Here is a 26,811-nt window from a genome sequence, read left to right as displayed (position 1 = left end):
AATGTACCCGTGTCATTATACAGTGCCGAACGGCTAAGAACAAAGTGTCATGGTCGTTAAAGTGTCATGGAAATTAAAACCTTTATTTTGCGACAGCAAGAAGTTTAACACTAAGGGTAGAAAATAATGATCAACAAAGAGGGTGCACGCATCATAGACCTCTACCTAAATAAACCATTTTGTTTTTCTTACATCCAACTGAATGTTACCAAAACGAGGTTTGTATGAAAATTAGAAGTGCCCCTCAGTATGAAATGACAAGAACATATATCATTAACACTGTGTCGGTATTGGGAACCAGACATACATTGCAGGCACTGGAATATGAGCAAAACATAGTACCACCGACCACTTCTTGAACACACACTTTAAAATAATGCGTAAAAAGGATTCGTGATTTTATTTTTACTCTAACGTGGTTAATAGCCCGATTTTCTGTTTTGATTTTTAATGTGTTGTCTTTAATTATTTTATTTTGTTTCTCCTCTTTCTCAAATATGTCGTTGTTGTTGTAAATTATCATTAATGTAATTATTTCAATATCAAACCATGTTCTTACCATAGTAATGGGTTAAACCAAAATTAATATTTCAATAACATAAATCCACCGACCGTTTAACCATGTTGAATTAGTCATTCCACGATAATGCGTGATATAACTCGGTTCATTGGTCAGCCTAATCGCACCATGATCGTACGTTGACTCAACTTTCAAGTTGCAAAAAGACTTCGTTTTGTTACCTTCGCTTTTCTTTTCTCTCTTTTTTTTAACCGCAAATGGACCAATATTGCAACCTGTGGTCTCCTATACAATAGGCAGTTTGCTCTCACATTTGCAGCTAGGCTATATTGAATGGTACGGTAAAACTATATGCACACTAGAATTGTGGGAATTTACAAAAGGCATGTCTTTTTTTTTCTCACCGACGAGATCAAAATGAAAAATTCTAAAAATTTGACAACAATTTTCACTTGGTGTGGAAATGAAGCTCTCAGAATGTACCGTGTTACATTTAAGAGGTTTATAGACTCTCTTCATCATTTCAAAAAGGAAATCTGAAGGTCATACCAAGGGCTAAGTATATACATCCCTGTAATGGCAGGGTTGTCTCTTTTAAGACACTCTGAAGGCTCTGGGAGTCGTTGAAAACCCCTGCTCACATGCTTAATGTACGTATCGTTTCAGAATGGAACTTATAGCAAAACCATGGTTAGTAAACTACGGCAGTTAACTTGCAGATAAAACCTTGTACATGGGGAGGAGTGCCGCTTTCTCAGAAAACTGGTATGTTCTCGTCGTTTCGATCAGTTTTCTACACTGTTCATCTCGTGAAGACGAGAATACTGTTCGAAACGTCGAGACGAGAAGAGTCTGTTCGAAACGTCGTGACCAAATTGGGTCTTCTCAGAACCAACACGTCTCCCAAAAAGGTTTCTAAACCCGGTTGTGCTCGCAAGTTTACTATGGTTATTCTTTTGATCCACACCATGTAAGGCTATAAACATCACCCATGGTTAGATTGCTGTTCGGCAGAGGGTTTTTTTTTTGTGTGACAAAAAAAGTGCTGACTCTAAGGGTTCATGTAACAAAACAAGCATAGAAGAAAAATAACACAATAACTTATTATGAACCGTGTGAAACCAATAGCTCGTACGATGAACACAGTGTACAAGTACCACCGCTGACTTCACTGAGTCAATATCATTTTCCACAACATGAACTTTTAACACAAGCTTTTCACTATGCGCTTGAATGGTTACCAATAAAAGCTATAGATACCAGTGGCGGTCGCTATATGCTAATATCATATTTTATACAACTTATTGACCGCTATGTATGAATGTGTTCATTATTGCTCTACTTGTTATAGAAATTCATTTCTATACCTCGAACCCTTTTTTTTATATATATTCTGAGTGTGCAATAAAGTTGTGCATACCTTGGTGTATTCCCCTTTTTTAGAAAGTGCGCCTGAGAGAAAGAGATCTAGATGAAGGGATTGTTTTGTTTAACAAAGATGACATTTTGACGTTTGTAATAACTCCTGAGAACTGGCTCGCGTGCCTGGGTTCCCCTTTATTCTAGACCCGGAACCTCCCAGGGCCCAATTTCAAAGAGTGCTTCAGCACAACAAGTAGCTCTGTACAAAACATTTCTGCTTACTGGATGGAATAAGGTTACCATGCAGACAGAATATTATTCTGCATGCACAGCCTGTCGACTGGTTTCCAGCACATGTTTGCTTAGATTCAGAAATAAGCACATACAAAACGAGTATTTAAAAAAAGTAATGTATAACTGATTTATTTTGAAACATAGTTACAAAATATAAACACAATAAATGTTCAACCACCTTCATTATAAAGTTAAATTATTTCAGATCAAAATATTGTAGAGAACTACTGCAGATTTTTTTTACCCTAACCTCAACCCAACCTCCACCACAACCACAGCCCTATAAATATCCACAAAACAAAATCAATCATTTAGTTTTTATGTCCACAAACCTGAGGCAAGACTTAATAAAATATTGCTGAACAATATATTTTGATATACCACATAACCCTTTTCACCTTTATACTGAGTTGACAAACACAAAATGTTTCATAATATATTGGGTATTAAATCTATTATAAAAAAGTATCGAAAATAGTGAACAAATTATAAATTCTCTATTTGCTTTCTATGGTAGGAGCCAACCTGGTTAAACATCTACCATAGAAGCAGTTTATAGAACAGAAAGAGGCTGGCTACAGACCTAATATGAGAAAGAGGTTGTAACGATGATCCACTTGAAAAGAACTGGTGGTTGACAACTCAAAGTTTCGATCAGATGCTCTGAGTGTCTTCAGGAGAATGTTGGACTCTGTTGCTAGATTCTGCCTTGGAGAATAGCTGGTAGTTAGGCTTGGCTCGATAGTGTACAAGAATGGATAGTACATTCTGCTCAATCAGCTAGGCTCCTAGTGGATGATACCCATGCCTAGATCATTACAGACTGTGAAGGAAGCAACCCTGTTCAAGCCCAAGGAGTAGGTGGCAAGGGTCAATAGCATAAATCAGTGAAGTGTAGCCCCACCTTGAAGTGGCCGCCCAGCGTTGAGATGCAAGGCAATCTCTCATTACAAAAATATATATATCAAAATAAAGTAAAGTCGAAGACCGTCTTTTATTCCTAAGATGGTAAGCTCAGAATACCTTGTATTTGATTCCTAGCATGGTGAGTTCAGGACACCTTATCAGTAATATCCAAGATGGTTTTCAGTAATGTCTGTGCGTTAGGTTTAGCTGAAGTAGCTGCCACTTTATATCCGTGCTCCACCATGGCTGATGTTGTGGTTGGACCGATGGATACAAACTGCATAAAGGCAAAATAAATACCAACTTGATTATTGTCATAAAATAATAATAATACTAGTTGGCATTTATTAGGCACTGTAAACGCTGTATAAAGCAACGTACACTATTACTACCCTCGTTCATTGGCCTTAAACATGATTCTTGAAACCATCTAAACTCCTTTGGAGTATGCACCACCGGAAACTAAATGGGTGCACAGGTTGCTAATTGTTCACATCAACAAACTCTACCCATAACAGATACTTGCAGATACCCATTCACTCCTGGGTGAGGAGAAGCAATTATACATTGTAGCCAAGTGTCTTGTTCAAGGCCACTACCCGGTCACTACTGGGATTTGAACCCACACTCTGATGACTCAGCTCTCAGAACTTTTCTCAATTCCTATGGAGTATGCACCACCGGCAGCTAAATGGGTTGCGCAGGTTGCTTATTGTTTACAACAATAAACTCTACCCATTACAGATACACCCAATAGATAGTATCTATCCATTTACTCCTGGGTGAGGAGAAGCAATTATACTTAAGTGTTTAATCAAGGGCACTACCCGGTCACTACCGGGATTCGTACCCACACCCTGATGACTCAGCCCTCATAACTCTTGTATTGTTTTGGGGGTTTTCAATGTGGTTGGGGATTGGTAGGGGAGGGGAGAGGAGTATACAACCTCCAGTCTTAACCTCTAAGTTCTTCAAGAATACCAAACCACTTAGCACATACCTAAAGAAGCCTTTACGTTCAGTTGGTTCCAAAATTGTTAAGAAAATATATTAAAACGTGGTAGATTTTTTCAAAGGCCAAATAAAGGCTCAAAATTTGTGCCAAATTTTATGCTTGTATCATCAAAGGCACAATCCTATCACCTACCCATCCCACTATGCCTCAAACTGTTGCCAATCAAACCCTGATTGTATCCCCTGTACTTTTACAGTCTCCGCTGCTAACCATAACTCTGTGATAACAAGTGAAATTTTCAATTCATGATGACATTTTAGAATGCTGACAGTCACAACTGTTGGGAGGAATTCCGATGTATTTTAATGGCTAATCAAGTTTTTGTGTGTGAAATTGCACATCTGAAGAAAGGGCAGTAAAAACCACTTAAGCAGAACACATTTGGATTCAGATGACAGTTCCAGTTGCCATCGACATAATGTAAAAGTTCAGTGTCGGTTTTTCAACAACTAGTAGTAAAAATGGTTTAACGTTCATTTCAATTACAAAAGGACTCAATTTTGATAGTGATAACAGCATAAATCATTTCAGATGAAAACAAAATTGTCATTTATTACAACAAAAATCTTTTTTTTCCAAAATCGATTTAGGAAAGAGTGTACACTGTGCCAAATTGCCTTTATAAAAAGCAGTTGGCCAAACTAGGAATGCATTTATATTACTAAAGTTTTAAAATAACCTTTTCTTCTTTGAAGCTGTAATATCATAATATGTTCAAACTTGTATAGGCAAATGTTCAATTTATATTCTGAATAAGAGGGAGAGAAGGCCATTTTTGGCCAACACACCAAAACAGCAGAGCTCTAGTCCGTTGCTCTTAACCGCTTGACTGGGACTCAAACCCACACTCTGCTGATCAGAAACAGCAGAGCTCTAGTCCGGTGCTCTTAACTGCTTGACTGGGACTCAAACCCACACTCTGCTGATCAGAAACAGCAGAGCTCTAGTCCGGTGCTCTTAACTGCTTGACTGGGACTCGAACCCACACTCTGCTGATCAGAAACAGCAGAGCTCTAGTCCAGTGCTCTTAACTGCTTGACTGGGACTCAAACCCACACTCTGCTGATCAGAAACAGCAGAGCTCTAGTCCGGTGCTCTTAACTGCTTGACTGGGACTCAAACCCACACTCTGCTGATCAGAAACAGCAGAGCTCTAGTCCGGTGCTCTTAACTGCTTGACTGGGACTCGAACCCACACTCTGCTGATCAGAAACAGCAGAGCTCTAGTCCGGTGCTCTTAACTGCTTGACTGGGACTCAAACCCACACTCTGCTGATCAGAAACAGCAGAGCTCTAGTCCGGTGCTCTTAACTGCTTGACTGGGACTCGAACCCACACTCTGCTGATCAGAAACAGCAGAGCTCTAGTCCAGTGCTCTTAACTGCTTGACTGGGACTCAAACCCACACTCTGCTGATCAGAAACAGCAGAGCTCTAGTCCGGTGCTCTTAACTGCTTGACTGGGACTCGAACCCACACTCTGCTGATCAGAAACAGCAGAGCTCTAGTCCAGTGCTCTTAACTGCTTGACTGGGACTCAAACCCACACTCTGCTGATCAGAAACAGCAGAGCTCTAGTCCAGTGCTCTTAACTGCTTGACTGGGACTCAAACCCACACTCTGCTGATCAGAAACAGCAGAGCTCTAGTCCGGTGCTCTTAACTGCTTGACTGGGACTCGAACCCACACTCTGCTGATCAGAAACAGCAGAGCTCTAGTCCAGTGCTCTTAACCGCTTGACTGGGACTCAAACCCACACTCTGCTGATCAGAAACAGCAGAGCTCTAGTCCGGTGCTCTTAACTGCTTGACTGGGACTCAAACCCACACTCTGCTGATCAGAAACAGCAGAGCTCTAGTCCGGTGCTCTTAACTGCTTGACTGGGACTCGAACCCACACTCTGCTGATCAGAAACAGCAGAGCTCTAGTCCAGTGCTCTTAACTGCTTGACTGGGACTCAAACCCACACTCTGCTGATCAGAAACAGCAGAGCTCTAGTCCGGTGCTCTTAACTGCTTGACTGGGACTCGACCCACACTCTGCTGATCAGAAACAGCAGAGTTCTAGTCCAGTGCTCTTAACTGCTTGACTGGGACTCAAACCCACACTCTGCTGATCAGAAACAGCAGAGCTCTAGTCCGGTGCTCTTAACTGCTTGACTGGGACTCGAACCCACACTCTGCTGATCAGAAACAGCAGAGCTGTAGTCCAGTGCTCCTAACTGCTTGACTGGGACTCAAACCCACACTCTGCTGATCAGAAACAGCAGAGCTCTAGTCCGGTGCTCTTAACTGCTTGACTGGGACTCAAACCCACACTCTGCTGATCAGAAACAGCAGAGCTCTAGTCCGTTGCTCTTAACTGCTTGACTGGGACTCAAACCCACACTCTGCTGATCAGAAACAGCAGAGCTCTAGTCCGGTGCTCTTAACTGCTTGACTGGGACTCGAACCCACACTCTGCTGATCAGAAACAGCAGAGCTCTTGTCCGGTGCTCTTAACTGCTTGACTGGGACTCAAACCCACACTCTGCTGATCAGAAACAGCAGAGCTCTAGTCCGTTGCTCTTAACTGCTTGACTGGGACTCAAACCCACACTCTGCTGATCAGAAACAGCAGAGCTCTAGTCCGGTGCTCTTAACCACTTGACTGGGACTCAAACCAACACTCTGCTGATGAGAAACAGCAGAGCTCTAGTCCGTTGCTCTTAACTGCTTGACTGGGACTCAAACCCACACTCTGCTGATCAGAAACAGCAGAGCTCTAGTTCGGTGCTCTTAACTGCTTGACTGGGACTCAAACCCACACTCTGCTGATCAGAAACAGCAGAGCTCTAGTCCGGTGCTCTTAACTGCTTGACTGGGACTCAAACCCACACTCTGCTGATCAGAAACAGCAGAGCTCTAGTCCGTTGCTCTTAAATGCTTGACTGGGACTCAAACCCACACTCTGCTGATCAGAAACAGCAGAGCTCTAGTCCGGTGCTCTTAACTGCTTGACTGGGACTCGAACCCACACTCTGCTGATCAGAAACAGCAGAAATCTTGTCCGGTGCTCTTAACTGCTTGACTGGGACTCAAACCCACACTCTGCTGATCAGAAACAGCAGAGCTCTAGTCCGTTGCTCTTAACTGCTTGACTGGGACTCAAACCCACACTCTGCTGATCAGAAACAGCAGAGCTCTAGTCCGGTGCTCTTAACCACTTGACTGGGACTCAAACCAACACTCTGCTGATGAGAAACAGCAGAGCTCTAGTCCGTTGCTCTTAACTGCTTGACTGGGACTCAAACCCACACTCTGCTGATCAGAAACAGCAGAGCTCTAGTCCGGTGCTCTTAACTGCTTGACTGGGACTCAAACCCACACTCTGCTGATCAGAAACAGCAGAGCTCTAGTCCGGTGCTCTTAACTGCTTGACCGGGACTCGAAGCCACTCTCTGCCTATCAGAAATGACAAATCACTAGTCTGGTGCTCTTAACGGCTTGACCAGGCCCCAAACCCATACTCTGCTGATCAGGAACAGCAGAGCCCGAGTTAAGTGCTCTTAACTTCAGCAGCAACCGCCAATGTGAAAGAAATGACAGGATAGGGAACTTTTAGAAGTTTTCCAGCACTGTTGGTGGTAGGAGACTGGGAGGGGAAAGACGACTCAGAGGCCGGGTTTTCTTTCTAATTGGAAAGAAAAAATTTCAAATTCCTGCTAGACGGTTACAACAAGTCCCTTCCCAGCCACATGATGTAAGGGAAATTAGTGCCCTAACTTAATTTGACTTAAAAATATCAATAATGTGTAATTTTTTCTAAAACAGTACTGAGGGATGCAGCTAAAACATTCACTAGTTAGCTTTCACAATAAGATACTTTACACATATGCTTTGATTAAAATATTCCAACCATGGGTTGGATTTCCTTTAAAAAATGGGGGGGGGGCTGAAAACCTACACTATACATCGAGATAATTGCATTCCAAAGGAACAATAGAATAAAAGCTTGTGTGGCTTTGTGACACCACAGCTCTATTGACACCGCCAGTTTTGTTCCCTTCAAAATAAAGGCAGAGAAATAGCAAGCCTCCATGGTTCATCACTTTTTGCGACAGAGCCCAAATATTTGCAAAGATTGTTTCCCTCGCCCAGAGGCCCCAAAATATTTTGACGGATAATCTTAATGAAAAGCCAAGTCAAAAGGGGAGGGGGGGGAATAAATAAGCGCAGATATTCATGGAGCGAAACGCTCCCTTTGCATAGAAGCCTGTACACAATATTCTCAAGATTCAAACCAATTTTCTTTTCAAGTGTCCCTTACAAATACTTTTGTTAAGCCAGTGAGTCTCTTTGGTACTTTTCTTGTAAAACCAGACGTGTGTTTCTTTTGATAAATTCCTTTCTTTTCATCAATTCCACTTGAAGATAGTGTCAGAGAAGGGAGGGGAGGAGTACATTCTAAAGTAAGACTTCCTAACCCGATAATGGGATGCCTTGTCAGGGTATTGTTTTGTTGTTTTATTTCGAAGCGTGCAGCATGTCCACTGCATACCGAATCCAAGACAATATGGTACCCTTAGGAAAAACAGGTGAGGAGAGTACCATAGGGGTAGGCCTTACAACTTCTCCAAGGCATGTGTACATACATGGATTACCATTGACTGGGACACAATGCCAAAGAATGCTATCCAGTCACCAGATATGTGGAGCTTGCCTCAGGTACAGTTTCTTTCTCTCCTGACACCCGCTAGTCGATGTGCCCACCTGCTAGATTTGTTTTTTGTTCCCTGTTAAAGGATTCGGGTACTTTTTCAAAAAGTCCACAGATTTACACTAAACTTACAGGGTTTGAAGATAATGATAGTGGAAAGCTTCCCTTCAAATTTTATAAACTGAGGTTGTGTAGTTTTTGAGAAATGAGTAAAACAAGTCACAAAATAATTTTCGTCTCAAGGAGACGAAAATTAGTTTAGCATGTAAAATCCCAATTAATGATATTATACCTTAACCATAGCATAACTGGTTAATATGTTTAAACATGGTAAAACTGAGACGAATTTTTTTTATTTTACTCAGTTTTCAAAAACTACAGCACCTCAGAAAGTAAAATTTAAAAGGAAGCTTTCTACTATCAAAATCTTCAAACTGTGTAAGTTTAGTGTAAATCTGTGGACATTGTGTTTTGTGTTAGGAAAAAGTACATTGACCCTTTAACATCAGGGCTTGCAGAACCATGGTGATAAAACTGCAGACAAATAAGTTGTATGCTGGTATAAGAGTCATCACAGACTAAAGTGTCTAAAACTCATCTCCCAAAAAAAGGGCAGAGTTAAATAAGGATCTTTCCACGTTGTGGTAAAGCCTGGAGTTACAGGTTTCAAAAGAGCTTTTGGGAACAGTATCCTAAGCACACGCAGAAAAAAAGAAAATGCTGCTAAGCATTTTCTTTGCTGAGCAAAAAATGAGGGGGCACCGGTGGCAACAGCATCAAATTTATGGAATGTTGGCTGGGAACCTGTTTCTTCTGAGCAGGATTGCTCTGTGCTTAGCAAGATGTTGTGCTTACAGGCTTTATGAAATTGGGCCATGTCCACAACCTAACCCCAGATTAATGTTGACCAAACCCAGGAGGTACATGTAGATTATTAATATCAAAATTATTTACAATCTGGACGGGGTGTGCCAATACTTAAGACAAATCAAGTCTAAAAACACCAAGATAAAAAAAACATTATGGCAAGCTATATCAAACCTATTGACAAAACAGTTATTGACCCAATAAAAGGTAGACAAAATAAACCTGACTAAAAGGCACCGCCTGGCTATTCAGTTTATTTAATAATTAGGGAAGTTGTTAAAAGTGAAATTTATTTAAAGGTAGAGTCATAGGATGGTTTTTGTCAACATAATGCTAAGGCCAGTGATTTTAGAGTTGTGCCAATAAACTCCCGTCTGTTGTCTTGTGTTATTCAATTGAGTATTAAAATATGGTTGCCAGGAGATGCATCCTTTTAGTATTTGAATTTTTATCCTTTTACGTCTTTTGCAGTTTAACCTACCTAACCACATGACCACAGGAGAAGTAAGATAAGTTTTCTCTTAGTTTGTTCAAATATTGAACGGCAGCGCCCACCTTCACCCCAATTTTTCAACAGCCAGACTTAGAACCCCAGCAGTATAGCCAGGCTGGATGTACTGTAGATGCCCCCCCCCCCCAGCCAGCCACATAGTGGATGACTGTTGGTGAGAATAAAGTTAAGACAATTTATTCTTTGTCTGGGCCCAGGGTCTACACTTGCACTTGGACTGCTAGATATCCGAAGCAGCAAGTTTTGCTATAAGGATAGACCTTTATCCTACTGTCACCATCTTGGTCATGTTCTCTGTTTCCAATGATAGTACTGAATGCTAACATTCATTGCGCATGGCACCAGACTATTATTTCGTCCAGCCTTAGTTTGGTTACAATGAGTTGGAATGGAGTAAAATCAAGATGACCGCACCGTGATAAAGGTTTATTGATCAAGTAACAAAGTATCAAGTATTACTAAAAAAGTTAGTATTAAGAACAATTGTATCTGCCTTTAATCATCACAATCCAATCAAACCCACTCCCTTCCCTTTAAGTTGAGGAAGTACTGAACTTTCTACCTGACCCGACTCTGACAAGCCTCACCTGTGCTGATTGAAAAGCGGTGCATTACCTGTCAAGCCCTACTGCCAGCACCTCCCTCCACCTTACCCCCTTCCAATTTACTAACGCACCTGTATGTATATCTTAGCAATGTCTAATATACTGATGAGAAATCAACAGGCATCATTTCATGTCAGTATCCAACCCCCCCCCCTCCTCCACCCACCAACCTATACAAAGTGGGCTTTTTATGCTTTGATTTAAATCTTGCAACGAGATTGTAAAAAAAGGTTTGACTTAAAGGGAGTGCACAACATTTTTTATTTATAATGAGAGATACATGTACATGAAGCCCAACATCACAGTGCCTAACGGCCACTAACCACTTTGGGCTATCAAAATAGGGTTATCCCTAAGGATGTAGCCATGGGTATCATCCAATAGGAGCTATCTCTCATACGAGTGGACACTATATTCACCTGAAACTTTCATGGTTGACTCATACTGTATCTTAATTGACAATTTTCCCTATAAATCAGCTTTGACCTTAGTGATATAGTATTTAGATGAGTGCCAAATTGCCAAAAGATACAAGGCGCTGAAAAAAAAGAAGGAAAACAAGACGGAACAAAGAAGCTGTAGACCAGCTAAGATGTGGGTCTTGGGAGCCCGTTTGAAGGCTGGAAAACTGTTGGAGTTCCTGGTTTTGATAGGCAAACTATTCCTCGATAAAAACCATTCAATTACCCTACCTTTAAGCCCCCAAAAATGTTATGTAGAGAATACTACTTCATAGGACTAGTAAACAGCTCCGTAAAATTTGGCCGATATTTGATACCTATGTTGGCCCTTACACACTGTGAAAACACCTTGGTACAAGGCCACTGTAGGTCACCAGGTATATTTATATGAGGTTTAAGCAGTTTAAATCATCAGCCCCTGCTGAAAGATCAAGCAGCAGTGAGGGCAGCATTATATACACACAAACATCATGTCACCCCTCGTCACATTGCACATCCCCTCAGAGTGTGGACTACCTACAGGACAGACAAAACTAATTTATGTGTGGCATTTCAGGAAAAACAATTTTCAAGGGTAAGGGTTAAATAAATTAAACTCTTTATCCCGATGCAAAAAAAATCTGTCAATTGTTGCGTTACCAACTGCTAACACATTAAAACTGCCTCTAACCACAGGGCTATTGTGGTGGACTAGTGGTAAGACATCAGGGCCCAATTTCATGGCTCTGCTTACCACCGAATTCTGCGCTTACGATCGCGATTCCCCGCTTACGTGCAAGCACCAAATTTCTACGCTAGCCTTGTAAGCGTAGAATGCCTGGTAACGTGAAGTACGCACATGCAGAAGCCTTCTTTTGTCACATTACGATTGCACTCCAACCACCCCTCGTTAGCAAACCAACAAAAAGTCATCCAGACGAAGCACAAGTGATTACCAACAGCGTGTCAATCACACCTGTGTTTACATTTAATCTATGCAGGTGTGGGAACCAGGGGTACTCTCATCATTAACCTCACCCATGTTCATCAGTGACAGAGACTGGGCTCCTCTATAGTGCTATTCACACAACAGCGATTTAACTGGGGTCCCTTGCCTTACTTAAGCATGGTTGTGAAATGTAGCAATGCTTGAAAAGATTATGCAAGAGAACTTGGACAGTAGAACCAATTGTTGTCCTTTCACACAAGGTACATTTTGTAAACTTTTACAACCATGCTACAATTTGGCAAGAGACGGTTGCTAAATTGCTCTCGTATGAGAGGGGCTTAAGCCATCAGGGACATTCATTGAACATTCCTGAAATTCAGAAAAGGCGTGTCTAGGGATCCTGAAGAATTTTGATTAAGATATTTTCTCAACCCTCTTACATATGTATTAGAGCCAAACGAGAAGAGAGAAGACAATGAAAAGATTTCAGTTTCAGATGCAGATAGAAAACCATAGAGTTGTTCCAGGAAAAACCCATGCAGTCAGATAGGGACTGGAAACCCAATCCACGTGCCACCAGAAGGATTGGAACTGGGTCCCAGAGGTGTCAGGCGAGGCAAGACATCACTGCACCAACCTGACCGCCCAAGAAAGAGGGGTGCACCTCAAAAGAATGGCACTGTCTCTTTAATTTTGTAAAGCAGTTTAAAAACAGCTGAGGACCAATCAAACCCAATCTAAGTGGCTGGCTGGCTAGTTCAGTGTTAAAAAGTATCCCTGTTACATTGGAAGTAAGGACTAGCGAAAAAGCTGATGGACTTGTAAAAGTTGTTGTAACTTGGCCTGCTGGCCAGTCACTAAAAATGTTAAGGGCAAATAATGGGAGACTTTCTGGGACGATAGAGGGCAGCAGACTTACCGGGTAAATCCATTGTTCTCAGAATTATGCGCATGTTCAGAACTACGTAAACAATGGGAATTTACCCGGTATGTCTGCTGCCGCCTAGCGTTGGAAAGTCTCCTATTCAAAAACTTTGCAGACTGGTCTGAGAAATGTTAAAGGGAAGGTACACTATTGGTAATTGTCAACGACCAGTGTTCTCACTTGGTGTACCTCAACATGCACAAAATAACAAACCAGTGAAAATTTGAGCTCAATTGGTCACCGGAGTTGGGAGAAAATGATGAAAGAAAAAATACCCTTATTGGTTGAATTTGTGTGCTTTCAGATAGGAATAAAAGACTTCTAGCTCAAAGTCTTTTATTATTTTAGTGAGAAATTAGCTCTTTCTCAAAATCTATGCTACTTCAGAGGGAGTCGTTTCTCACAATGTTTTATACTATCAACAGCTCTCCAATGCTCGTTACCAAGTCAGTTTTTAAGTTAATATTTGTTTTGAGTAATTACCAAATGTGGCCTTAAGCGCTTTGATATAATTATGCCCATGGATAAAGCACTAAAGAACTGATTATAAATATTAATATTTGTTTATTTTAATTGTTTTAATTTGCTTTTCAAGCACCACAGCAGCCCGAATTGTATACTAACAGATAACAGATTACAGTGACCCTGGTTATTAGCCCAATGACCAGGCTATGAATGTAAAGTGCACTGATTTGATGACATTGTAAAAAAGATACAATATTATTATTTTTCTTCACCCAACAAACTTGTTGCAAAACTCAACGGACAATCTGTCATGCTCTAGCTACCTTTACCACCTTCTTTTGCTAGCGTAAAAAAACCTTGTACTTCCACTTTTGTGTGTGTACTTTTTATGCTGTTGACCCAAGAAACAGAATGAGCAGCTGTATTTGAAAGTGCGCCTTTATGCGGGTAAATAATTGCCTACAATGCAAAAAAGGATGAAGAATATAAGTTAACAATACTTCATGATGCCACGCAGTAGGAATGCAGAGAATGCTCTGCCAAATGTATCATACAAATTCTAAAGAATTAAATTCCCCAACAAACTGTATGCGTCATTATATTTAGCAACTAGGTTCCGTTTAAAACCAAAATATATCGTATGAATTCTAAAGATTTAAATTCTTCAACAAACTGTATGTGTCATTATATTTAGCGACCAGTTTCTGTTTAAAACCAAAAATAGTTTTTGGTTGAATGAAGACAAATTGACTGGAGCAGGACTTGAAACTGCATCCTCCATATTAATGTGCCAGCGTTTTATGCTATAGATCTGGGCCCAATTTCATAGTGCTGCTTAACGGTAAGCAATTTGCGTGCTTACTGTAGCAAAAAAAATTGCTCAAGCCTTAGCGTATTTCACAGGTTAGTAGAAAAATTGGGCGGCCATAGTGCGTGTTTACCATGGATTTGCATTGTGACGTCATTTATTTTCGTGCAGTAAGAATTAAACAGTACATAGAAATTTAACAAATCTAGACTGCATTAAATTATACAAAAACAATATAAATTAAAAGCAAATAATAAATAAGTAACTAGGAATTAACTATGTACAAGACAGGAGCGAGAGCATGAGGCCGTTAGATAAGCCGTGGCTTGTAGACAACAGCCTTTATTGAATTGAATTGAATTGAATTGAATTGAATAGTCAAATCTTTGGTAAACAGGAAGAGGTGACCAGGGGTTATTACAATAGGTTAGGGGCTATGGTCTTCATGTTATCTGTCAGCCCATCCCAGCAACTTTGGACAGGCAAAGGGGCCAAGCAAGATCAGGAGATTGCAAAATCAATGTCAACCTATCAAGAGTTGTAGCGCCACTAACAACAATCTTTCATCTGGGCCAGTTTTAAACAAGTTAAATTTCAACACCTTGATCTCCCAGTAAATCACATCTAAACTCAACTCACAACTGAAGCTCAACTGTTCACACAGTATACATATCAAGCTCATTGCTTTTATTGGCATGTAATCGGGAGTGTTTAGCCAAAATAAGTAAACCATTTTGTCAGGGAACCAAATTTATTAGCTCAATTAAAAAAAGTTCAGATTTATTTCAAGCTCGACTTTGTGCAGGGCCAGGCCCCTACTCTTGAGCTTTTGCAGGTGTGTGGTGTGTTTGTAAACATCCAAAGACCAATTTGGGGATAAATGGGGGCCACTTTCCTGCCTGCCATGACCCTGGGGTCAACCCATGATGTGGACTGATGTAAGTTTCTGATTTGGAGGACGGACTTTGGAGGTTTTTCTTCTTGATGTGGTTTATTTTTAAGTTATGAAACAATGTCTTGGGTTTGTAATGATTTATATCAAAGCAGACATTAAGCATCGGAGATTCAGAAGTATCAGCTTTGGAGGATGGACTTTGGAGGTTTTTCTTCTTTTATATTATTTAAGTCATGAAACAAAGAAGAAGATTCAAGTAGGACCGTTTTATCACATGCCATTTTCACAGAATACCTTAATAGTAGAGAGTGGTGTTCGTAACATATAAATTATGCTTATTTCTAGCAGGAAATAATTAGTTATTATTGTCTACTGTTATTGTTAATAAATACTTTGAGAGTTCGGCACTCTGAATGGTTGAGTGGGGGTGTATGTAACACATACAATAACAGACCCATTATGCTCAGAATAATGAAATCGGATGTTTGGGATGGTAACAAATTTTGCCCGGAAGAATATCAAATGTAATTTAATTTACCGAGCGTGAGGTTGGACACTTGTAATTTTTCCCCACTCACATGAGGAACCTATCTATTGGAAAATGAGTACATCACAAAATCAAATATTAAAACAATTGTCCTTCATCTTTCAGGAGCCATAAACAGTACTGTGGGAATTTATCATGAGCACAGCAAAACCATAAGTTGCCCAAGTCACAACATAAAAAAAAACCTAAAGACTACAACTTAAACTAACACATTATATAATTTCCATACATAATGAGCAGGGGGGACACCCATGGCTGATAAAAGAAAGTTGGATCCCAATCGTTGGAGATATGTTGAAATGATGCAATATCCGACTTTTGATAACCCCTTGAGTTACAGATTCCAAAGAGCTTCTGGGAACAGTTTCCTGAGAAACCAGTGAAGTGGATTAACATGTAAAGATTTGTCTTTGCCTTGAGAAAAAATGAGGTGTTTTTTTGCCATCAGGTAGTCTATGTGCGCATTACAAGTCTTATTATTATTATTATTATTATTATTATTATTTGTGTTAATATCCACGATGACAGTGAAGGCAGTGGACACTATTGGTAATTACTCAAGATAATTATTAACATAAAACCTTACTTGGACACAAGTAATGGGGGGGGAGGTTGATAGTATAAAACATTGTGAGAAATGGCTCCCTCCTGAAGTAGTGTAGTTTTTCGAGAAAGAACTAATTTTCCACGAATTTGATTTCGAGACCTCAGATTTAGAATTTGAGGTCTTGAAATCATGCATCTGAAAGCACACAACTTCGAGTGACAAGGGTGTTTTATCGTTCATTATTATCTCGCAACTTCGACGGCCATTTGAGCTCAAATTTTCACAATTTTTTTATTTAATGCATATGTTGAGAAACACCGAGTGGGAAGACTGTCTTTGACAATTACCAATAGTGTCCAGTGTCTTTAATGGAAGAGGTGAATAGAAAGGAACAATCACTAATTTAGCCATGGACTTCCTAACACTTCTATACAGTTCGCCTAACATACATCAAGAAAGACAACTTTAAAGCAAGGTCACAAAAAATGTCATTGTTGCATCCGGCGTAACATAAAAAATGGGGGAAAAGTGAGAGAAATATGCATCCTGGAAGAATTCCATCTTAGTAAAAACACACCTGTTTATTTCTTCTTTGAATTGCTACCGACTTCACCAAAATAAACACTATCGAAATGACCGGATCATTTTCCAAAGGGCCTGTGGTGACAGACATGAAGCGGCCCACGAAATGACACAAACAAAAAGGTTGCGCAGGTGACCCGGTCCGTACTAACCGCTTTACTCTCATGGGTGAATGCACTTTATGAGGATGCCCAGAATCTGAGAAGCAACCTATCTTGAGACCATTCTATTCATCATGAGAATGTCAATGTAGTCTTTGGACGTCCTTTCCATCTCAAACTGGGCCCAATTTCATAGAGCTGTTAAGCAGAAAATTCTGCATTTACCAATTTCTTTGCTACGCAAAAACTGAGAGAGGCACCATTCACAACAATGTATACTTGTTTCATGTTTCTTTTAAGCGATACCTTTTCTGTGCTAGGAGTAATCCTATTACTTAGGATGGGTTCAATGCGTCCTAACTTCTATGGATACCGAACTTAACTTGTCCTAAGTCCTAAGATTAATCCGAAGTTAGGAAGAGTTTGGTGGAAACGACTGTGCTCTTGAATCACTCCGAAGACTTATAACTTTCTCTCTACAAGACCTTGGTGACATCAAGGGTAAATATTTACCTTGATGCCATCAATCATGCTCAGAGGTACCCTGGCAGAATGTCAGTGAGTTAAGTAAATCAGCATCATTGGGGCCTAAAGATTAAGGAGTGCGATGACGGGCAAGGGGGGAAATTGGTAAATTCATCAGCAAGTGGTTCGTCCACCTGTTGCAGCTGAGCCTGTAGAGTGTGGCCAAACGTGAGGGTCAGGCAACCTTTCCATAAGTGGCCGTAGTTGTAGATTGTGACCATTTTGAGAGTGAGCTGACCGTGTCCATTTTAGGCTAAATTGCAGTTCTGAGGGAGTGACCCGGCCCAATGTGGCCAAACCTGTAGACTGTGGATACCTGAAGGGGGTGACCCTACCATTTTGGGCAAAACTGCGGGGGGAAGTGACCCTACCCGATGTGGTCAAACTTTTAGATTGTGGCCAAATGAGGAAGTAGATTGTTGGCTACTTGAGAGGGGGTGACCTAACCCTTTTCGGGCACAATTGTATATTGTAACAGTTTGAGGGAGGTGACCGAGCCCAATGTGGCAAAACTTTTCGATTCTGACCACCTGAGGGAGTGAATTTCCAATGTGGCCACACTGTGGCCGTCTGAAGAAGTGACCCTACCCGATGTGGCCAAACTTGTAGATTGCATACTTTGTAAGACTGAAATAATGATAGAAAATGATGACACTTACTTTCAAATTGCCGAGGCGTACCTTCTTCAAAATGTCAGCTGAAAATTGGACTCCTGATGGACTGAAGAAAACGATAACATCAGGCTCACCCTTAAGGAAACAAACAACCAAATAAATTTAACTAAAATCATATTTGAATAAACTTAAAACTTAAAATTTGGGTTTTCAAATGAAGTTTTGAGAATTAAAATGAAGTTGAACATGCTTATAAAGATTTTCCAGAAATCACATTACAGAAATACTTACTGCCTCAAAATACTTGGTTATACTTTCTTCCAAAGATGGATTACATATTGTTTGATAAACTACATCAACCTCAAAGCATATACCTGAAGGATGAAAAAGAGAAAAACACGAATGAAAATAGTAAAAGAACGAAGACATTTAAAATCTGTAGTTTCTCTTGGTCAAAGTTTAAAATACAAACATCTCTAAAATACCCCCCCTCCCCCCCCCCCCCCCCCCCCAACAGCAGAAATCTTGTGAATCTTGTGAATTCCTGTGCCAGGGAGTAAATACATGTGTTTGAGTGCTACATAAATGTCCAAGGCTATCTCATACCAGTAAATATTGGAACATGAACTCATCGCACATGTCTTCTGTATTTCATACTCAAAACCAAGTACACATATCACACCATAATCCCCTCTGACTAAACTGCAACAAAACCTAGCGTGGTCATGTCAACATTTTAGTACCGCAACCTCTATCATTAAAATATTGATGATCTTATCACATCCCTTCTCAATCAACTGAGCTATATAAAGTCATGCCTGTGTAGTAAAACAACCCAAGGTTGCACTGCTGGGCCCAATTTCATAAAGCTGTTTACCCGTAAGCAAATTTTGTGTTTACTGTAGCAAAAAAATGTGCGTAAGCATAAATGTATGTATATTTGGTTTGCGGTAACACCATGTGTGTATCTACTTGCCAGGTAGAGTTGTTCTTAGAGAACTGTCTTGCTTTATTCTACTGCCGCGGAGTATATAATCGGAGGTTCGGGAGACTTCTCAGTTCTGAAAAGAACTGTCCTGCTTTTTAACTATTACCAGGATGGATGGTATAGAAAATAGACCGGACTACTACTTTAGCTTATAGGATCGTAATTAACTGTACTGCCGCGGAGTCAGTTCTGAATTGGTCTCAACGTTTCGACTAGCTTGCTCTAGTCATCGTCAGGAGACTGAAGAGGTAAGAGAAGAGTGGGCTTATTTCTGGGGTTCAGTGGATCCACTGCAGGTCACCATGATTTCTCAATTGAGCAGACAATGGATTTCCATCATTACATCACTCTTGTCCTTACCGCGGGTTAGCCAGCATTTATCCTTGCTTAAGGTCAACAGCTTTATGAAATAGATATTCTGCTAAGGGACACTCTGTAAGCACAAAACGGCTGCTTATGTGTTGATGAAATTGGGCCCAGGTATTTACCTGCCGCCTGTAGGCCTTGGGTGAGCTCCTCTCGCGCCATCTCCCCTCGTGGAATGAGAAGCGGCTTACAACCAAGAGATATCCCTAAGGGGTTGAAACAGAATCAATGTCAAACTGGGATCGGGTGAACACCTTGAGTAAACCGCCTGCTAATCCATCCTTTTTGGAAAATTAACGGAGAGAAAACTCAAACAGAGCAGTTGGGTACATATATTGAGTGAAGACTTATATTCATTATTGTCAACTTGCAAGGCCATTTTCATTTTGTGAAAAGGTCACTTCCATTGGAAAAAGTCTTTGGGGAACATTTGAAGGGGTACCAAGGCAAAGTAATAAACCACAAGGAAAACTGACTGGGTTTGTCACAGTGGTTTATTAATTAAATATTATCAGATGTTTTCTCAGAACTTATATAGAGAAACATGCAAACAATATTGCTATATTAAAAAAAAAAAAAAAAAGCACATGGTTTAGGCTGGATTCATTATTCATTTATTCATTGGATTCATTATGTGACATATAAATGCAGCATTTAGGAAGACAAAAACTGAGTAATTTCATACCTTCTTTAATGACCTTGACGAGATTAGTTGCACTGCCTGACTCTTCCCCTAGTGGTACCAGGCCCAAGTCCCTCACTGCGTAGGCAGTCGAGGTCCCCACTGAGTATGACGGTAGAGTTGCCCAGTCCTTCTGTAAGCCCTCTTTCCATTCTGCATTCAAACAACAAAAGTATAATATAGAAAGGTTTGCGGTAACACCATGTAATGACTATCTCTAATGAGGTGGGGTGGTTCTGAAAAGAACCAGTGGTTTCAACTCAACGTTTCGATCAGTATGCTCTGAGTGTCTTCTGGAGAAAAGAAGACGATCAGAGCATACTGATCGAAACGTCGAGTTGAAACCAACGGTTCTTTTCAGAACCACCCCAACTCATTAGAGATAGTCATTACATGGTGTTACCGCAAACCTTTCTATATCGTATTTCCACCATGCAAAGTTTCAAATCCTACTTAACAAAGGTATAGCTATAGTATACATGAAAGACTAGCAGTTAAGTTCAACTGTAATTGAACCATGGTTAACTAAAGTATGGGTAAGATTTTTGCTACTCTATATCTGGTAATTAAACCAAGGATGGCTCATAAAGTGAACTTAAAGGGAAGGTACACGTTTGGTAATTACTCAAAAAAAATATTAACTTAAAAACTGACTAGGTAACAAGCATTTCAGAGCTCTTGATAGTATAAAACATTGTGGGAAACAACTTCCTCTGAAATATGGTAGTTTTTTAGAAAGAGGTAATTTCTCACTAAAATATTAAAAGACGTCTTTTACTTCTATCTCAAAGCTGACAAATTCGTCCAACAAGTGTGTTTTTTCTGTCATCATTTTCTCGCAACTTTGATGACCAATTGAGCCGAAATTTCACAGGCTTGTAATTTTATGCTTATAAAATTACTTCTTTCTCATGAACAATGTCACTTCAGAGGGAGCCATTTCTCACAATGTTTTATACTATCAACCTCTCCCCATTACTCGTCACCAAGTAAGGTTTTATGCTAATATTATTTTGAGTAATTACCAATAAGGTCCACTGCCTTTAAGAAGTCACCAAAATCTTCCATTACAGTGCTCAAGAAGAAAAGCATTATGACTAAGCCTAGCCTGGATCTGAACAATTTAATTGTATCTTACAAGACTTGACCTGCATTGGACCAATCGCACACGACACCACAAAACGTACCTTGGATGGTAGAGAATTCTTGGAGGCAATTGTGAACAGCTTGGACGGTTCTTGCACTGGTGAAAACAAGGCCAGCGTAGTCATTGGGCTTTATTAGATGGGAGTACAGCTTTTCTAGATTGAAAAAATCAAAGCTGAGAGGTGAGAATGAGGTCTCGTCAAGACCACTCTCTGCGAACAACTGGAATATTAAATAGAGAAAGAGAAAGGGGTCAACAACAAAATTATGAATTTTGTCTATAACATTTTCCTTACTCCTTATAAATATAATTTAAAAACTGGTTCTCGGCGTTATTTAAATTTGATGAATTCTGTATCAGAGAATATTACAATAACCGATACAGTAACAAATTAAACGCATTATTGTTCTCTCTTTTGTTTTGTATTAAAAGGTACAGTAGTTACATAGTGGGGTATTATTAGTCAAATGAAACAGTAACACAAGACCACCAGGCTTGTCAGAAGGGTCAAAAGGGTCTGTGGTTTAGTCTAAATTTCAAGACCTGCATGCAATGGGGAAAGAGAACCTAAAGCCCGAAAACCCTACGAACCAATCGGTTGAATCCTCAAATATTTATTTAACCTAGTAAGTTAACCTAGTTATCAAAAACAAGTCAACAATGATGGATGCCACTCCAAATAAATGCTCCCCGTCATTTCAATATATAGATGACAAGATCTATTGGTGCTCGGGGGCCAATTCATTATCCAAATTCCACTATGAAAATAAAACACAGAGCTCATAAAGAGGAAGCCTGCTGTCTGAAGTTGACTACATTGTAATCCATCACGGCAAATTTACACATTGACCCTAGCTGCTATTTGACCTAGTTCTTTCTTTCTAGACCCCTTTTTGATTTGACGAGGTTTGCTCATCTCAAGTACCATAGCATTTCACCCAAGCCGTGTGGTAAAGCCAACAGATATCGGAAATGCCCTATTTATATAAAAATATATCTTCTCTCTGGTGACCACCACAGATCTTCTTTTTGCAAACTTGCCCCTGGCTGGAACACCGGATATATCCACCCTGTGCTGTGTAGCGATATATATTTACCCTTCCTGTGGGGGGGGGGATGGATGGATGACACAAACCTAGGATTTGGCACGTGTATGTGAACTACTTCTTTATTATTGACGGCTCTTTGCTAAACTTAGTAAACACACTTGAGTCTACAAATGATGAGAGAATTGTAGTCTTTGCTGTTGGGCTGATGGACCATCTTTCATGGTGAAAGCATGCATTTGATATTATGCCATACACACCGATCAAAGATAACACAGATTACAGATTCAACCTGGGCAGAAGAAAAGATGAGATTTGCAATCTCAAATCTTGTTCCATTTGTACATTTCCTAATTAACTACATGCCTCCCAGATGTAGTGTAAACCGGCTTATCTAATAAATACTTATATTTATACCACAGGGGGAGGTCAATCCTATATTTAGAACTACTTAAATTAAAGTCTTTCTTTTCAGACTTTGAAGTTGGGCTGATTTTCATGGCTGGTTTTCATGTAAATCATAAAGACAGAAAGACAGAAAGACAGAAACATAGGGGTGAACCCTTACTTCTAATGAACCTGACCAGTTATTTTGAAGCGCGTAATTATGCAAAACACACTGGGCCCAATTTTAGAGCTACTTTTTCGCTTTTTAAAGCGAAAGTGCACCCAAGTCGTTTTCTACTTGTGTAAAGAGCACAAGTCCTCTATGGGGCACCAAGGCATTAACCAGGTGCATGCCTCCATTGGCCCTGTGAAGCTTCATTTTGAAAGCGTAAGGGCACCAAGGCATTAACCAGGTGCATGCCTCCATTGGCCCTGTGAAGCTTCATTTTGAAAGCGAAAGGGCACCAAGGCATTAACCAGGTGCATGCCTCCATTGGCCCTGTGAAGCTTCATTTTGAAAGCGAAAGGGCACCAAGGCATTAACCGGGTGCATGCCTCCATTGGCCCTGTGAAGCTTCATTTTGAAAGCGAAAGGGCACCAAGGCATTAACCAGGTGCATGCCTCCATTGGCCCTGTGAAGCTTCATTTTGAAAGCGAAAGGGCACCAAGGCATTAACCAGGTGCATGCCTCCATTGGCCCTGTGAAGCTTCATTTTGAAAGCGAAAGGGCACCAAGGCATTAACCAGGTGCATGCCTCCATTGGCCCTGTGAAGCTTCATTTTGAAAGCGAAAGGGCACCAAGGCATTTTATCCTTTGCAAAGGGCACCTCTATGAGGAAATTGTAAATTTCTATTGGAATGTTCCAAGGGGCACCAAGGCAATGAACAGGGCCATGGAGGCAGTTGCCTCCAGTTGCCTCTCTAATGTATCACGCCTGATCGCATGGTAACTTGTATTCGATGCAATAATTTTTTTTTATTATGCAGTATGTGTCAAAGTCTATTTCTTAGAGACAGTTAAAACTGCTGAGCAATGACAAGTTTTACTGATCTGCCTGGCTGAAATTAGTCTTGGTTCTAAGATAAATCAAGAAAATGTTGTTAAAGGCAGTGGACACTATTGGTAATTGTCAAAATCCAGTGTTCTCACTTGGTGCATCTCAACTTGTACATAAAATAACAAACCTGTGAAAATTTTAGCTCGATTGGTCATCGGAGTTGCGAGATAACTATGAAAGAAAAAACACCCAGTGTCACACGAAGTTGTGTACTTTCAGATGCTTGATTTCGAGACCTCAAGTCTAAACTTGAGGTCTCAAAACCAAATTTGTGGAAATTTACTTCTTTCTCGAAAACTACATCACTTCAGATGGAGCCGTTTCTCACAATGTTTCATACTATCAACCTCTCCCTATTACTAGTCACCAACTAAGGTTTTATGCTAATAATTATTTTGAGTAATTACCAATAGTGTCCACTGCCTTGAAGTAATTTAAAGAAAAAATGACCAACAGAGGGCGCTACACGTATCATCTCACAAACCGCTTTCTGTTGGCGATACAAAATTTTCAGGACCAACAATGTTGTCTTATTCGTGGGTTCTTTAGTAAAAACAGTATTTATTGAGGCTACTCTTCATGATACAGTCTACTGTATACATACTGTAGCACTATTTCCTAGCTTCCACTATGACTTGAGTGTCAAAGGTCATTGCATATCTTTATTCCACCCTAAGAGGGCGCTGCGCCTCTCACAGGAGAATGGTTCAATATGCAGGCATACATGTACTAGTATACATCAGCCTCATCCAAAGGTGCTGGGACTGAGTAAATGTTAGGCTCAATTTATTTAACCTCAACACTTTTCAAAACTTACCCGGACAACATTAGAACTTGCCCTAGCAAGCTTTGAAACTATGAACCGGTTTCAATTTTGCTCTCAACAACAGCTCCGCAGACCTTTTCACAAGTACCCAATGCACAAGCGTTAACTGTTGAATAAAGTGCATGCTGGTCTAGCTAGAGATCAAACTTGATCGCAAGCTAGACCAGCATGCACCTCATTCCACGCCTAATGCCGAGTATTTGCGATAAGGTCAATTGGTGACATGGAAGAGTAAACATAATGCATACTTGCTCTTACCTCCTTGTAAGGATCTTGGTCACTACCTTCCTTTGGTGCTCTGAGCAACAAGACTTTAGTCATGGATGCCATTCTGATGAAGATTAAATCAATAGAATGTTAAAGAAAATATCAGATATTAAATTTTAAAACACATATGCACTCGCACTTTCAGACGTGACATGCAGGACATTTCAAGTGCTGTACAAAGTAATCGTCCACAATTAACAAATGATAGTGGTAAATAAAATAGTAATGACTGTCCAATTCCTTCCAAAACAGGGGGTCGCACTAAATACCGACAACTCACGACCCCTCACGACAACAAATTTTAAAAGCTCTTTAAAAGAACATTTGAACATAATTCAACCGTTAAATATGTGCAGAAGAGTCATAATGCATATGATCACTTTCATACTGTTGAAAAAAAATGTATTTTTAACTGTAAAAAGTGTTGCTTTACCCTGAATTCGAAACAACCGGTAATATCCGCCATGTTGTCTTTCGACGTATCTGGACGTTACCATTGCAGGGGTAATTTCTAAGGGCTGAGTTGTATTACTTTCTTTAGCTGCTGTATTTTTCCGCAAATAACTTAGCCTCGGCTTTGAAATTTGAAGTTACAAGGGGAGATTTAAGGATAATGTTTTTTCAACTCCATGAGAGACACATAAAATGTTCATTTAAAATTTGTTGTCGTTAGTTGTCGTGAGGGGTCGTGAGTTGTCGGTATTTAGTGCGACCGAAAACAGGCACTGTGCAATGTGCATCAGTGTCAGGAGTATCAGTGCTGTCACTGTCAGTGGGTGCGTTCATTTAGCTTCCCTGGGTCGACCCCGGTCTGCCCCCGGTGCGTTCGAATAGCTCTGACGTCATTCCAGGGGCTCACCTGAGTCAGCCCCCAGTGCCCTGCTTGTGGAGTGGGTCAATGGCGCACTGGCCCCAGGTGCATGACGTCAATACGACAGCGGTGAGTGATCGATCGTTTAGCTCTTGTCAGGGGCTCACCCGAGTGAGCACCGCGGGGTAGACCCAGGGAAGCTAAACGAACGCACCCTATGTCAGCACAATCTGACAATACAACGCCAGTTCCAAAGCCCAAATAAACAATTACTAATTAGGCACTAAATACATTTACTACTCCAAATAAAACACAAACTGTAGGCCCTTTAAATAGAGGAAAGCCCCCACTACCCTAGCCCCACTTGTGTGGCCAAGGATAGCTATCCTCCTTGGTCACACAAGTGGGGCTACCAGTACCACTGCCCCCAGGACAATTCGACAGCAGCAGAGGGGCCAGAGTCTTTTAGAAAAGTTATTGAAAAGTTATCGAGAAAGACCCTTCTACCGTATCTGCCTACTAGGTTGAAACGTCAGGTCACTAAAATAATGCTCCTTTTGTTTATAACAGAAAATAAAAGGTTAAACTTTTTTGGTGACCTGAGAAAAGGAATTTATTTAGGAAAGTGGGCAGGAAAGATTCTTGATGTACATTGATGTTTTTATTATTAATTATCCCATTTTTAGTAAAAATTTGCATTTAGAACTACTTTACTCACTTTTACTTAGTTCTGTGATACTTTCTTTATCTTCACTGAAACTGCAACACTTTCATTTGTTGTTTATTAATGTTTTTTTAGAAGTTTAGAAGTTCTAAAGTTTGGCAGTTTTGCCAAAACACAGCTGCAGCGTACGGACGGACGTATCACTCCCACCACATAACACAGAAAACAGCCGTCGTTTCACAACTAATTCCAAAAATACTTTTTTTTTTAAGATTGTAAAGTACAATATTATAAACATTTATTGTCCTATCTAACATCTTTTTAAGAAAAAAATCAAGAAATATATTATTTTTTATATTAGTTCTTAAAAATAAATATATCTTGTATTGCAG

The 26,811-nt window shown here is 40.3% G+C and overlaps 1 protein-coding gene across 6 annotated transcripts in view; it reads right to left on the bottom strand.

The window, feature by feature from the left end:
- Nucleotides 1-26,617, bottom strand: part of LOC117294565 (uroporphyrinogen-III synthase-like) — a 78,933-nt gene extending 52,316 nt beyond the window's left edge. For 2 of the 6 annotated variants that reach the window (XR_004519554.1, XM_033777025.1), the window contains exons 1-7: nt 26,474-26,617; nt 24,936-25,008; nt 21,399-21,579; nt 20,215-20,364; nt 19,652-19,735; nt 18,467-18,549; nt 18,221-18,310 (exon numbers count right to left, since the gene is read on the bottom strand). Coding sequence is in view for 4 of the 6 variants with exons in the window: in XM_033777025.1 (XP_033632916.1) it covers nt 18,221-18,310; nt 18,467-18,549; nt 19,652-19,735; nt 20,215-20,364; nt 21,399-21,579; nt 24,936-25,007 (660 nt within the window). In the remaining 2 variants the exon portion in view is untranslated. Of the gene's footprint in view, nt 1-2,278; nt 3,360-18,220; nt 18,311-18,466; nt 18,550-19,651; nt 19,736-20,214; nt 20,365-21,398; nt 21,580-24,935; nt 25,009-26,473 lie in introns of those variants that run through there. The other 4 variants (XM_033777024.1, XM_033777023.1, XM_033777026.1 and 1 more) reach the window with 4 other exon arrangements.
- Between the last annotated feature and the right edge of the window lie 194 nt (nt 26,618-26,811).

The sequence above is a fragment of the Asterias rubens genome, chromosome 9 (assembly GCF_902459465.1).
Source record: "Asterias rubens chromosome 9, eAstRub1.3, whole genome shotgun sequence".
In the NCBI taxonomy this organism is placed as follows: domain Eukaryota; kingdom Metazoa; phylum Echinodermata; class Asteroidea; order Forcipulatida; family Asteriidae; genus Asterias; species Asterias rubens.
The sequence above is the reverse complement of the archived record's forward strand: the minus strand, read 5'-3'. Positions and strand labels throughout refer to the sequence as shown.